This window comes from Poecilia reticulata, chromosome 14, assembly GCF_904066995.2.
Source record: "Poecilia reticulata chromosome 14, P_reticulata-male-v2, whole genome shotgun sequence".
Lineage (NCBI taxonomy): Eukaryota > Metazoa > Chordata > Actinopteri > Cyprinodontiformes > Poeciliidae > Poecilia > Poecilia reticulata.
The window spans coordinates 29,587,499-29,602,872 of NC_088843.1; the positions used below are offsets into that span (position 1 = coordinate 29,587,499).

The 15,374-nt window shown below is 37.3% G+C and overlaps 1 protein-coding gene and 1 long non-coding RNA gene across 3 annotated transcripts in view; one reads left to right on the top strand and one right to left on the bottom strand.

Moving 5' to 3' along the window:
* st6gal1 (ST6 beta-galactosamide alpha-2,6-sialyltranferase 1) overlaps nt 1–15,374 on the top strand; it is a 36,352-nt gene that overhangs the window by 3,990 nt on the left and 16,988 nt on the right. For both annotated transcript variants that reach the window (XM_008428697.3, XM_017308612.2), the window contains 2 exons: nt 2,589–2,674; nt 15,039–15,245. In XM_008428697.3, coding sequence (XP_008426919.1) covers nt 2,663–2,674; nt 15,039–15,245 — 219 coding nt within the window. In that variant the 5' untranslated portion in view covers nt 2,589–2,662. The remainder of the gene's footprint in view (nt 1–2,588; nt 2,675–15,038; nt 15,246–15,374) is intronic.
* Nucleotides 12,560–15,043, bottom strand: LOC103476388 (uncharacterized). The gene is made up of 2 exons (XR_535456.3): nt 13,335–15,043; nt 12,560–13,072 (listed from the first exon to the last, which is right to left on the bottom strand). It is a non-coding gene; the product is annotated as an uncharacterized LOC103476388 (long non-coding RNA).

Here is a 15,374-nt window from a genome sequence, read left to right on the forward strand (position 1 = left end):
AACATTCAGACAAACCAAATCCATGAGTGGAGGTGGTGATGTCACAGGGCCATGAAACCACGTTGCTCACCCTCCCGGGAGAAGTCTGATAAGATGTTATTATCAAGGCATGTCCTTGGAAACACTCAGCTGCACAGCCGCATGGATAACAGGAGGGGTTGAGGTGGGAAGGAGCGTCATGTTTACATATCTTCAAGGAGATTGGGAGTATGCAGCCCTTCCAAGGCAACACGGGAAAGCCAATTCAGATACAAAATGTCTTAGGTTGGGTAGATTATAAATTTCAATCTCCCATAAAGTCTCTCTGGTACATCTCAGTTCCTAATTATCCAAATTAATTTGGTCGTTCCTCTGAACTGAAACTAGCAACTTCTCCAAGATCAATTCCATTCCGTTAGTGAGTTTTGAGTCCTCAGCTGGGCTGTGAGTTTCAGCAAGACTCACATCCAACTTGCATCTCTGTCCACACCAACAGTCTGAGTGTTCGCTAGTTGGGCCAAGTCCGTCACAAATATCTGTAAGCTCCAAACAGCATATGCATAGAGTTAGGCTCATATTAAATAATGTTAACTCAAACGGCCTTTGTGACAGTTTTATTGTTCGTTTAACCACAGACACCCCGTGCTACACCTGCTTGGCTAGTTTTAGCTGCTAATAAAAATAATAAACCAAGGGTGCTCACGTCCAGTCCTCGAGAGATACCGTCCTGCAACTTTTCGATGAATCTCTACTCCAACAGACCTGCTAACCAGCCTTTCATTTGATTAATGGTGTGTTAATTGGAGCAGGGAAGCATCTGAAAGTTGCAGGATAGCAGCTCTAAAGGTCTGGACTTCAGCACCTCTGTACTGAACAGTCGTATCGCGACATCCAAACAAATAAACTTACGTTAAGCATAAGTTGATACTCTTGCGCAAACAGAAAGTTAATGCATTCATAAAAAATAATCAAAATCAAAAACATGACGATCTTAACATGAAACTTACTTTTTTAAATAGATCTTTATTGAGATACAGAATACATAACAGTAAAACGCAGCAGACATTGTGGTATAATGTCTGCCAGGGAGTTACAAACATTGAGACAATACATCACCATTACATTACATAAATACATTAAAGAAAGAACAAAAAGAGCATGTTTTAATAGCTTTAGGGAACTTACCGTCTTATGATTAGATCCAGACAAGACGCCATACTGCCGTCTCCAGGGCAACACGTGACGTCACAGATACGTTGCGATTGTGGGAGCAACTCTTTATCAAACACCATCTTTTTAGGGAAACTGACAAACCTATCTTTAAATTTGACTAAACAAGTGTTTAATTAACATTGTATTTTTAACATACAACACCAACACCTTTTTGATTATGCTCTGTAGATTTTGATTCTTTCCCTAAAAGATTTATTATGGAAAGTATTTTTTTTCTTTCAGTTTAATATTGTCTTTAAATTCTGGTTCTCTAAGATGCAAATACAAGTAAAATGTCTTGCCTAGGAAAAAAACTGTATTGTACAATTATTTAGCGGTAGTTTGCTGCCAGTCGTCAGTCTTGATTTTGACAAGAGAAGAAGACATCAAATTGACAATATCCTACCGTATTTTGGAATAACAGTATGTTACTGATGGAATTCCACCGTAAATTTACAGCCATTTCTAAGAGTGTAGGTCTGAGTGCCTGATAGGGAAAAAGGAAGAGCCAAGTATGGTGAGGAGTTGAGATAATGCAAAGTACAGGTTAATATGAGGAAAGGTGGTTTACTGGTTCCAAAACAAGAGTCTTATTTGGAGGAAGTGGATTGATTTTGGTGTAGAGTTCGGAACAGAGGTCCCAGCGGAAGTATTGATTAGTGAGAGGGAATCTGGAATTTTGAATGAAGACAGTGGCATCATGTCACAGAAATTACTTTTGGAACTTGCTTAAATGGAACCTATTATTCATATCTTGCCCATTTTTGCACTTCCATTTGGGTTTCTACTGCTTCTGAAAACAACCACAGGTCTTACAAATAAAAAAAAATATACAGCCTGTTTTTGGCAATAAGTTTATGTTTTTTGGTGTCTGGATAATGAGCAGTATCAAAAGCCGCCCAAATGTAACGTCACAAATCAGTAGGCAATGCCGTTCACCTAGGAACCCCAGTTAACTTCAGTCCATCACCTAGTAACTCGTCATCTAGCAACTGTATTGTTGTTGTAAGCAACAACAATGCAGCGTTCGCTTAGCTAATATCGTTGGCTAATATATTATAAACTTGTATTTTATGTGCTAGTGTACCATTTAGATGGACAGAGTCTCACAACAGCAGATGCTCACAATGGACACAAATGTCTTTGCCCAAAATTATAAAGGTCACAGAGTGACCGAAACATGGAAGAGAAGAAAAACGTAAATAGGGATTTATTGCACCAAATATCACCATCACAAGATTTTCTTTCAATATCCTGCAATCCTAAGTAAAACTTTAATTTACTTTTAGGAAGTTGATCAATCCCATTTTCTCTGCATAAATAGCCTTGTTATTTACAAAAAATCCCAAAACATTTGTATGACAAAACTGATGTTTTGTGCTTTTCTCCATCTGCAGAGAAGATGAGACGAGACCTGAAGGCTGCAGTGTGTTTCTAAGCAACAACAATACAGCATTCGCTCAAACGCACCATGGGCTACAAGGTAAAGCTTTACCTCTTTGAACATTTAAAAATAATCACACTAGTGTTTAAGATGAAGACACTTTTCATTCATGGATTGTGTGGAAGTTTAGCTGGCTTAGTGTGGATGAAGATCTGGCTGATTTACTGCAGTAGCAGATGCTACAGATGTCACGCTTGTTTCTTTGTTATGCATATCTGAGGTTGTATGAATAACTCAGGTTTAACCAGAATAATCTGGAAGAGTGCAGAACATAGAGGAATTATTTCAATTTATGTACAGTATATTACAAAAGTCAAGAGGTGCTGAAGAATAGACCCTTTATTTTGTTTGCTTACTTTATTATCATGTCAAGGTCTGGATCAACAAGGCTTTTAATGTTCCTTTCTAAGGGTAAAAGTTTCAGGCTTTTGTTTCTGAATAAAGTAAATTTTAAATTTTATTTGGAAATCAAAGTTCCAGAGTCTGGAGGAAGAGTGGAGAGGCACAGAATCTATTTTGGTAGAACTCTATTGGGAACTTTCCTCACACATTGACAATTTGTGCGTCTCAGTCCTCTGGGTTTTATCAGGTCAGGAACAAGGCAGCTTCTGAACACTTGATGCTTCCGCCTGTTGATAAGTTTATGGAAATGAAAGTGATATTTTCCAGCGGGACTTGGTACCTGGCCATACTGTTGTGACAGTGGTGTCAATGTGACTGAATGACCAGCAAATGGGTCTGACTTAAATCTAATAAAGACTCTATGGAGTATTGTTAATAGGAACATGAGCAACACTCGAGCCAATAATTCTGCAATGATTCAGCCATTTCCTACATTTTATTGGTCTTAACCCTTGTGTTTAGAAATGGGGTCCAACCGACCCCACACACGTAAAACCTGTATCATTTGCCTCAGTCCTCGCAACAGAGCTAAGCAATATTGTCATTTTCCAAGAAACTGATTTCTAATTTTTCTCTTGCTGTAAGCCACAATCAACATTTTAATTTAATCTTTTTAAAACCAGATGAGTTAAAGAGATTATTTGTAATGATGAGATTACAAAAGGGGAAGAAAACTTTATAAAATGTAAATGCAACAATGCGTGGTATTTCAAAATATTTTGAAATGCAGGCATTGGGGGGAATTGGCTGTGGGTTTACACCTGTGTGGCAGTGAAGGAGACCTGCTGCTGCTGTGCAGAGCTGTGCAGGTGTGTTAGAATCATGGCAGCAAATCAGAAAAACACTAAGAAATTTGCACAGTTTTTCCACCAAACTAACCGACTGAGTTGAGTAAAGCTGTTGGATGCAGGTGATGATAACTAAAAGATGACTAGCTAATATCAATATATCAGATTAAATTTCTTAACAAGTAGCCTGTAGACTACTGATGTTATTGCCATGTTCAAGTAGTACTGGTTACATTCACTTGAGATCATAGTTAAAGTAACAGTTGAAATATTTAACTTAATGAAATCCTGTGTTGGAAATGTTCACAGGAAACCAGCACAAACGTTTGACACCAATTTTGTCTGATTTGAAGAAGGTGGGGGGGCCAACTTCACTCAGGTACAAAACATCTGCAGGATTTCTTTAGGCCTCATCTTTCAGACGTGTTAAAGAAGGCTACATAGGGCTGAAACGATTAATCATAATCAATCTTGATCAATCGATTATTGAATTAATCCTCAACTAGTTTAGTAGTTGATTAATTGCTAATTGGAGTACACAGACTCAAAAGAAGACAATTTGCTGAAAAACCCCTGACTCAGAGCAGTAATTACATTTTGCATTTAAGATAAAAACACCTTTGTCTGTAAATATGTTTGAGCCAAAACTCCTCAAGTGGCATATGGTTAGCTTCAGATTTACTACTTATTTGGTTAAATGAGAATGTGCCATTTTAAATATCCAATTCATCAATTTATTGTCAGAATAATCAATAGATTAATTGTTTGATTAAGTAATCATTAGTTGCAGCCCTACATAAATGTTTGCTTTAGTGATGTCCTCTGTGGGGACGTTCTGTATTTTCCCTCTGAATAAAAACAGATAATCCATTCAGTCACCTCAAAGACTCAAACTCCAGAATAACCTCTGGGAGATGAATGTGAGTGTCCTCTGTAGAGAGAAAAATACAAATGTTAGTGAAGTCAGGGACTTAGAGTGAGATCTGTTGGTAGATACCAGTTGAAATCACCACCTGTCTCTGACATTGTTCCAGATCTTACACACAGTCTTTTGTTTCACAGCAGCTGTGATTTACACCTATAGTGAGTCCAATATGAAAAGTAGACTGAAAGCTGACAAAATACAGTCAGTTTCCTCTCTTCAGTGCTACTTAGGAAGTTACTTAAATTGCAATTTAATTTCCTAGCTTAGATGTATTACAACCAAATAAAGAATGTATTACTTACAATTTCCCTGAGAGAAAATCCCAAAAGGATTCATAGAGAGCCTGTTTTGGGTCTCAGTGAGTATATTGCTATTGTTTAAAGAATAAAACAAACATCAGCACCACTAACAGCATTTCACCATGGGAGAAGGGGCCTAGTATAATTGACAAACTAGTCAAATGTAATTTAAGTTTACTAAGATACATTAATGAACAGCTAAAACTCAAAGATTAAACTGAGAGCATCAGATTGTAGCTATGGTAACAAAACAATCTAGCAATGAAGATTGTTCAATGAACTTTTACAAAGTAAATTTACCAGCTCCTTAATTTCTTAAATGTAAATGTTAAACAATTTATAATCTTTTAATTGAGCTGTGCTGAAACCATTAAATCAAATTAAACAGCATTCATATTCTCAGTTAATTTATGCCTTGGGCCGGTTCTAAATGTGATCAGCATTACATCATGTTTTTAGATCCACTAACTAAAGACTTGATTTGGATTTAACAGAAATTAAAATAATTGATATATATATATATATATATATATATATATATATATATATATATATATATATATATATATATATATATATATTTTACCTTTTAAAACTAAAATTGTGGGTGTAAATATTGTTGGTAATGTCTTCCAGTAACATAATTACCCAGTAGTATTTTATGTTTCCTGTCAACTTAACATTGTTTAATACAAAAACATGGCGCTTGACCACCCACCTGGCTCAGCAGGTTTTCTGGAGGAATCCCTGCATTATCCACCATTGTGGAGTGACTTTCTGCCATAGCTGTTGGTCTCAGAGCAAAGCTTCATAATTCTTTTCTTTCCTGAGTGACTGCAGTTCACTATCCTATTTTGTCTGTTTACAATTTGAACACGGCCCATGCAACCAACCGCTCCATTCCTTGACCCTGTTCAGTTCTAAGCCCATATAGCAATGGTATGGTACAGTTAGGCTGAACTACTGGCGTCATACAACACAGTCCATTGATTGGGGACAGAAGAACGTCACTGCTTGCCACAAGCACAAGACATAAACACCAGAGGGCTTTTGTTTCACATCATCTCATTTTACACAGACATGTGAAAGAAAAAAAGAAGATGCAAGCAAGTAGTAGTAAGGTTTGGTAGACTGTAGAACTTCAAACATTCCTCACTATTGTTGACAAAAGTGCTATTCAGAGTGAGCCCAATGGATCTGTGATCAATTTAAAAGTTTTGTGTTAGTGAGTCAATACCGATTTGCCAAGAGACCAAGTTTCATGCATCCCGGCGTTGACACTCTGGTAAGATTCACCTAGTTGACATTTTCCCAAAATTTGGTTTTGTGTTTTCAGGTCTCAAAAGGTATCTGAAGACACCAACATGGATCTTGGAAAATAACTGTTATTATTACGTTGTACAAGCTGCTACATCACTAAAGCTTAGTTACAGACAATGTTTCAAAATAAAAGTGGGGGGGTGACTCTTGGTTTCATAATTTGACCATGTTTTGCATCGTTTTTGTAGAAGAACCCATTTGATTTTATATGTTGTGTGTCCTAGCTGTTGCCTGATGATCTGAAATCTGTATATATCCAAACTAATCCACAATAAACAAATACATTTTCATGTTGTTTGATTAATTGTGGAAGATTTTATTTTATTTTTTCTATACTTATTTTCCTCAGTACCTCTCATGGCATTTAGGGTGTTTTCAGGTCAGATGAGTTATGTAATACCTTCAGCATGTTGTTCCTGTGTCCCATGGTTCCCTCCCTAATGGGCATTACTGGAGAGTCTGTATGGGGAGGTGTCGCTATAACAGTAGCCTGATTGTGTTTTCAGTGAATAGTGTTCTGAATAGAAAACAATTAATTATGAGGCAGCTCAGTCAAAGACGAGACTAAGAGTGGCTAACCAAATCTTTGTAGTATAGCCAAGAACCAACAGTGTAACCACGGAAACGGAGAATAGAGTTGAACAGCCAAGAGGAACAAGTCGAGTCTTTCTTGTTTTAAATGCTGTCCACAAGCCAGCAAGATTCCCTGTGAGACTTTGGATACTGCACAGCATATAAACCACATTTTCCACTTTCAAACTGACCCTTCACTGGAATAACATGCAAAAGAAACTTCTGAATAGGTTGGCATGGTGGTCTGTTATCAACCTCTTTTTAAATCAGGATGTCAGACAAATAATGAGGGTTTTTACATGTTTATATGTATATATTATGTATGTATTTATGGAGAATATATCAAAATTGACATCTGTTTCAGCACATTTTCATAATTTTTTTAATAGAGATCTACCAATCCGATATTAATATCTGTATTGGTCCCAATATTGAAAAAAATTATACATCAGGTATCAGTGAATAGACATGTCTATTCATGCCCTAATGCCCTAATACAGGGGTGTCTAAAGTCGGTCCTCGAGGGCCGGCATCCTGCACAGGACGAAAAGTGGGATTTTCAACAGCTATTGACACCTAGTTCTGCCGTGCGCATGGAGATTGATGGCTTTCGGCAAGAGGTTTTTGTCAGAGTGGAAAATGGTAGAACACTGCCAAAAATGTTGAAAAACGCTGTGTGTCCGTGTTCCCCCATCACCCCCCCCCCCTCGTGCCTAGCAGAGGTTTTCGTATTTAAATGAAGTTGCTGGGAGCCATGCAAATGCAAATCAACTGTTGAGCACCACCTTTTGACTTTAGCTAACCCTTTTTACCTTCTGTTCACCATAAAGAAGTATGTTTGGAGAAAGAATATTAAAACAATAATCTATCTTATCCATTAAAATATATATTACATGTGTGTTAGGAGTACTGAAAAACTTTGTTTTGGTTGAATTGATGATATAAAAGAAGAATATGAATGATTACGCATGATGGATGGATGGAAACGTGATCTTACTTTGCTATTCCTCCCATCTGAAGATTTATCTTGTGATGGGAGGAATTGCACAACTTAATCAATGATAATAATAACAACCATGTTCCAGAGTGGTTCATTGTACATAAAGTATTTTTGTGAATAATATTCAAACTAATATTAATGTTCACTGATTGCTTTAAAGACCCAGAGTCATTCTATGTTGGAGTGGTAGTGGTCATTCCACATCACAATACTGGACTTAACAAACTACAGATTATTCAGTATTCAGTTGCTTAACTCTCAAGTTTAAATTGAAGAACAAAATGGTTGAAAGTTTGTGATACCTTCTGATAGAGTATAAACATTTGTATTCTTTTTTTAAAAGTTTTGTTAGTTGAGCACTAAATATAACTCACAGATTATGAATCATATTCTGTATAAACTAAAAAGGAGACAGCTCAAAGTAGAATTGAGTAAATAAACATATATACATCTAAAAACATTTTAGCAATTAATTATAATAAAAATAAAATATACTGTCACGTAACTTTTGAAAAAATAACTTTTAGAATGTATTTCTTTCAACTTTCAGTTGGTGGCAGTAATGAGCTTTCATAGTCGGTCAAGCAGCCGCCATTAAACTCCAGAGGAAGATTTGCACTGGTGGTAACAAGAGCTAACTGCCTACACCCAACATGAACGAAAATACCAGGGAGAACCATGCAAACTCCATGCAGAAAGACCCCAGGGCAGGAATTGAACCCAGAACCTTCTTGCTGCAAGGCAACAGCTCTACCTTCAGCTGTACTTTCTGAACTATTTAAAAAAAAAGGTTTGTTACAGTTTATTTTTACATATTTGACCAAGATAGTCATCCTATTGCTTTTGCCAGTTTCAGTTTCTTTTTATTTTTACATTGGCTGTTATACTCCTGTTTGCACTGACTGAACAAATTAAAGTTGTTGTTTTTACATATTTGATCAGGCTTGTGAAGCTATTGGTGTATAAGTGTGCTGTAGTGGTGCAGAGTTATCAAATAAATTTGTAATTCACTACATTTTTATATGTATCCAAATAAAGAAACATTTTCAGTCAATTCAGCACTGTTTTACCTATCAGCCCGTACGGAACCTCAGATATTGGTGTTGAAAGTGGGGGAACAGTGGATCGGTGAATCTCTATGTTTTCGGCCCTGAAATGAAACTGGCCCGAAATTATTATTCAGGTTTATTTGTGTGTTGTGCTGCCTGTGCTAGTGTTTTTTGGGGGAGACAGAGTCGGCTTTGTCGTATTTGTTTGGGCATGTGACTTGTTGCAATAAACAATAAATCAATTAATAAAATGATAAATGAAAATTATCAACCTCATTTTAATTTTGCGTTTCTTCCTGCCTTTTTCTCTTTCTATTGATGACACTGGATGAAAAAAGGCTCAACTCCGGTGCTCTCCACTGACCCCTTGCTACCTCAGTTCCCTAGCATAAGGGAAGAGTGAACTATTGCATCAGGTAGTCGGATGTGCCCGTCTTCTCTATCTAAATCTAATGATTATTGAAGGGCAGTATAGTCAGTGTCAGAAAAACTCGGTTGCTGTACCAGTAGCTCACAGATATTTGAAGTTTTGCGTCTTTTTCATGGTACAGATCTTGCAGCTTTGGGTAAAATCAATAGGAGCAAGCAGGACCCGGAACCAATCTATGTGGCATAAATTCAAACGGAAATACGTCACCACCTCTCGTGGCATATACCCCAGTAAGTGTAGTGCGCATGCACTAACGTGTATGCAACCTGTTGCGGTTACTCCTACTTTTAATATTTTTTGATTATTTTATTGCACCACTTTAATTATTTTACTTTTGCCAGAAGAGTATCTTCAACGATGTTGACTAAGAAAGTCATAATTTTTTTCTTTGTTGTCGAGATACTTTTTATACTCTGCCGGCACAACAACTTGGCCGCATTGTTTACACCAGGGATCAGCTGATTGCGCTGAAACCGGCCGACATGGAGTCCAGATCCACTGAAATCCCCGAGGAGATCTGGAGAAGGACACATCGGGGTTGCAGAGGAGGAAACAAACAGCGCAGAAGAGCAAAAAAGAAGAAACAACAGGCTTATGGAGAAGAGAAGTTATAAGCCGTTTCTCCCCTCTGTTACCATGGGCAACGTTAGACCGATGGCTATCAAGATGGATGAATTAAGATCACTGTCCAGGAGCCAGAAGGAATACCCGGAATGTAGTTTAATGTGTTTTATGGAGACATGGCTGCACCCGGACATTCCTGATACCAATGTTACCATCGAGGGACACCGACTGTTCGGGCTGATGGAGATTGCACCGGGAGCGGTAAGAGGACAGGAGGCGGGCTTGCCGTTCTAGTAAACAACTTTATTAATGTAATCCTGCGCATATAACGGTGAAGGAGATAATCTGCTGCCCGGACATTGAACTGCTGGCGGTTGGTCTTCGTCCGTTTTACCTGCCCCGTGAATATTTCCATGTTGTCGTGGTGACTGTTTACATTCCTCCCTCTGCTGACCCCACGGTGACCTATGACGTCATCCACTCCGCTGTAGCTCGCATGCAGACTGAACCTTTAAACAATATAAATTTAAAAAGAGAAATAGAAGCAAAGCACTAAGTAAATCTGCCGTTTATCTAAGAATTTATTTTAGTGTGCTGGGGCAGAAGGCTGAAGGTGGAGGACACCAACAGACTGAACAAACTGATCCGGAAGGCCAGTAATGTTGTTGGAGTGGAGCTGGACTCTCTTGACAGTGGTGTCAGAAGAATCCTGTCCAAGATGCAGGCCATCTTTTACAACGAGTCTCATCCAATCCATGATGTTCTGGCCGGACACAGAAGCCCCTTCAGCCAGAGACTCATTTTGCCAAAGTGCACCACAGAAAGTCATTTCTGCCTGTTGCCATTAGGCTTTACAATGCCCAAGTCTGTGCTAATTGATTAAAAAAATAAATAAATTCTGCGCTCATTTATGGTTATTTATTAATATATGTGATTGCTTGTTATTTATTTGTTATTTGTTATATCTAGTCATTTTGAATTATGACTCTTAGGTATGTATATATTTTACAAACTTTTTATTTGTTACCTGAGATGGAGTGTCTTTCAACAAATAAGCAATTTCCCCTTGGGGATCAAGTCTATTCTATTCTATTCTTTACGTATTAGGGCCATAACATTGCATAGAAATGCATGAAAGAGACCTATTATTCTTCACCTCAAATAAGTGCCCCTGCCTTTCACCGTTAGTGCAACCCAAACCACAGTGTGCACCCCCACAATATACATATATCAAAATGTGCGGCTTGATCCTGTGAGGGATGCTATTACTTTTATTGGTATTTCGAGTAACCATGGCGACATAATTAGCAAAAAATGAGCCAAATTCAAATCAAAACATATTCTGACACTGTTTTGCATCAGTTAGGTTGTGTTCACACTGCAGCTTGAAGTGACCCAATTCCAATTATTTTGCCTTTTATCTGACTTGTATCTGATTTTTTTCATGACAGTCTGAACAACATAGGTCAGATTTTTTTCAAATGTGACCCAGGCCCCTTAGATATCCGACACATATCTGATTCAATGTGACTTAACGTCCAGGTCGCATTCATCATACCTTAACATCATTGATACTCAACAAATGTCCCTATTCTGTGCCCTGATACATGCAAGTGGGAAGTAAAACAGCAACCATGGCAGACTATAGTAAGGATTAAGTTGTTAATGTGCTGGCTTAGGTCGGACAACTTTAAAATCGTAATATATGCTCCACCGTTAGCATCCACGTTTACCTCCGCAAACATTGATCACTACTTCCTTTTTATGGCAGATGGCAAAAGACTCAGAAAGCTTACTAGACGTTTCACCATATGCTGTAATCTGTTTAAAAGAATTTGGTGATCCACTTTATCAAAGGTGGCACTCAGACCCAGGTTGTCTCTGTACTGTGGTTTGTCCTGAAACCAGATTGATACTTTTCTAAAACGCAAGTGTCCATCCATCCATCCATCCATCCATCCATCCATCCATCCATCCATCCATCCATCCATCCATCCATCCATCCATCCATCCATCCATCCATCCATCCATCCATCCATCCATCCATCCATCCATTTTCTGTCGGGTCGCAAGTGTCATTTAAAAAAATTATGTAATTGGATAAAAACAAGCTTTTCTAAAATTTTACTTAAAAATGTTAAACTGGATACAGGTTTGTAATTATTAAAAACACTACAATCCAGATTACTCGTCTTCAGAAGGGGCTTTACCACTGACATTTTAAAGGACATGGTGAAGACACCCATCTGAAGAGAGCAATTTACAATACTTAAAAATTTCATGCTGAAAACATCTATAAAATGAAAGACAAAGTAATGAGGGAATTGGGTCCAAGACGCAGGTGGTTGGTTTGATTTGAGAAAAAACTTTGCTGAGCATCTCTTGCATCAACCACAGCAAAATTGTCCAGTAAAAAACATTCAGTAGATTTAAAACCAGTATTTTGCTCAGATAAAATGCTAGCTCTAATTCACTCAATCTTTCCTCTGAAGTGATTTGCAAACTGTTCACAAAGAGAGTCGGTTGTAGTCTGTGAATAGTCAGTAAATTTAGGATTAATCAGATTACCAATGGTGGAAAACAAAACTTTATTATTTTTTTTACTGTTAATTATTTTTGGCAAAATATTCATTTCTTGAATTTCGGACAGCAGAGTTGTATATGTTAAGCTGTTCACGCTGTTCGTCAGTACGTTGCTGAGTGTATTTTTTTTCTGTTTGGTTTGTACCTTGGAGCATTGAAATTTCATAATGCATTAAGATGTTATCTAAAAAGCCATTGCTGTTTATTTGTTTTCACTAGACTGACAGGTGGAAAACAGAATTAAGCAGACTGTTGTTGTGGTCAGCCATGTTGAAACTGTTGGTTAGCGTTCCGTCACTACAATACAACGGCAGCTGAAGATTACTCAAGTGTGAATAAACCATGAAGATCACATCAGGAGGGCCGCTGAATTGAAACTGAGCAGAAAGAAGGCAGTTTATCAGTGTCTGTATTTGTAGCGTCCTGGTTGAAAAGATGGTCTCTTTAACTGATGGTTCACGTTTCTTTATTCAACAGCCTTTGTACATGAACACACCGTAAGAGCTACAAACATACAAATAAAATACCATTAGGAACTCTTAGTGGTTCTAACCTTTTACCTTAACCTATAAACCTTACTTTATGCAATATCATGAAACCTACAATACATGTATTTAATTAACTATAACATTTCTATATTACAAATGAACCAAAACGTTTTCCAACTGCCCCAACTGTTCGATAGTTAATCAAATATTAACACCATTTCATGACATCACATAAACATCATGCACAATAAATACAGTTCACTCATCAAAACACCCACCTTGTTCCCTCATCAACCGAGTGCTAACTAATTGATTGTCTGGACCTTAATTGGACTATTCCTTAGTTATCTCCTCTCAACTGTAACTTCTACGCTCGCTCACTCTGCACTATGTCCAAAACAGCCAACCGTCAGTTACCGTCGGAAGTTTGTATAGATCACCTAGCAACCTATCAATAAAGTCATTTACAGTTTTTGCTGTCCGATGATCATTCTTGATTACCCACCTTGACAGCAAGGTGGGTAAAACTAGCTTCTAGTGATACAGTTAAATGTGCTGTTGGACATTTCTGCAGTGTTAACCGTTTTTATTGATGTGTTAATTACTGAAAATAAAACCTTGCTTTGCATGCTTACATTTATTTCCATGTCAGACTTACGCTTTGTGTATTAAAAGTAAGACCAGTTCCATTTAACACTCAAATGAGTTGCTTTTAAAATATACTTTAGATTTAAGGCATTTGGAATGTTTTATCTTTTCCACTTCAGCTTTAAAATTGATGTTTGCTTCTGGATTTCTTAGGTTTCTTAGACATTCATTTAAGTTTTCATTTTCAAATGGATTTATTTATTTATTTATTTATTTATTTATTTATTTATTTTAAACCAGTTTTCTTATTGAGCAATAAACCATCAAGCAAAACAAAATGAAAAGTTAGTTGGAACTTTTCAGGACTCTGTTTTTGGGCTTGGTTTTGCTCTTCATCTTTTTAGCACCAGTTCACTTTAGGTGAGCCCTTCATGGTCATTTTAGTTTTATTATTTGAGGTTATTTATTGTGGTTAGAATTGTCTTGTCTTGTTATTGCTTTCCTCATTTGCAGTCCTTCATAGTGTTTGTTTCTTAGTTACTCTATTATTCTTATATGTCTGTGTATACCTTCCTTTAGTGGTTCCAGTTAAGTTATTTCTTAGTCAGTCCTTGTAGCTTCCCCCATAATGGTTCAAGCATTTCTTATCTGGTTACTTTAGGTTTAGTTCTGTTATGTCTGCTTCCATCTTCCTTCAGCATCCTAGTTGGGTTATTTCTTAAGTCCTTCTAGCTCCCCCCATGGTGTTTCTAGTTTTCTTATTTTGTCACTTTAGGTTTAGTTAGTACTTTGACTGAATCTATGTCAATCTTTCTTTAGTGATTCTAGTTAGGTTATTTCTTTGTTTAGTCCTTGTAGTTACTCTAGCTCTACGTTCCTTAGTTCTTATTGTTAGATCAGCCTTGTTTCTGTTTATTTTTTCACTCAGGTCTTTTTCTCTTGCAGTTTATCAGGTTTTCTTTAGTCTTAGTGTTTCTTTAGTATTAGAAGTATTTTCAGCTCCGTGGTGTTTCCTCCCCTTTGTCTTCCCCAGTATATTTTTTTAGCTTCCCTGTGGCGCCTTCTCCCCACCCCTCAGCTAGCTCCTGTGCCACAATTTGCAATTTTTAATGGTTATTCAAAACTGCAAGATTAATTTTATTTATGTAATGATTCAATTTTGTTTTTGAAGTCTCTAAAGTCTTTATAACCATTTTCTAGAACAATTGGAATTGGGAAAGAATTACCTAAAACAAGAGATGTTGTCAGTTAGTGTTGATGTTATTCAAATGTGATGTAAAATAGATTTCTTTGTTGTTTTTATGGGCATATCTTTTATGAAACATTCTCTTACCAAAAAAATGTAGTTTGTCTTCATGCAATTTACTTTCTGTTATGTGATATTTGCTGTTTAGATTCCCGGAGCAGCGATAGACAGGGTCAGCCTGCTGTGGCGTCTGAGGCGTCGCGCTCGCCGTGGAGCCATCTGCATGACCTTCTTCTGCATCTCCATGGCTCTTCTTTATGCCCTGTGTGCTGAAAACAGTGTGCCTGTTACAGACGCCATCTTTGGTGTGAGGGCACGTACCAGGGCTCAGCCTCGTACTCACTCAGTCATCAAGGTTTGTTTCCATTCTTCATTCTCGCTGATATTAAAGCTCCATGTCTCCATGTCAGTACAGCATGTGTGCTGTACTGATTCAGGACAAACTAATAAAAACTCAGATAAAAACATACAAATAATGAGATAT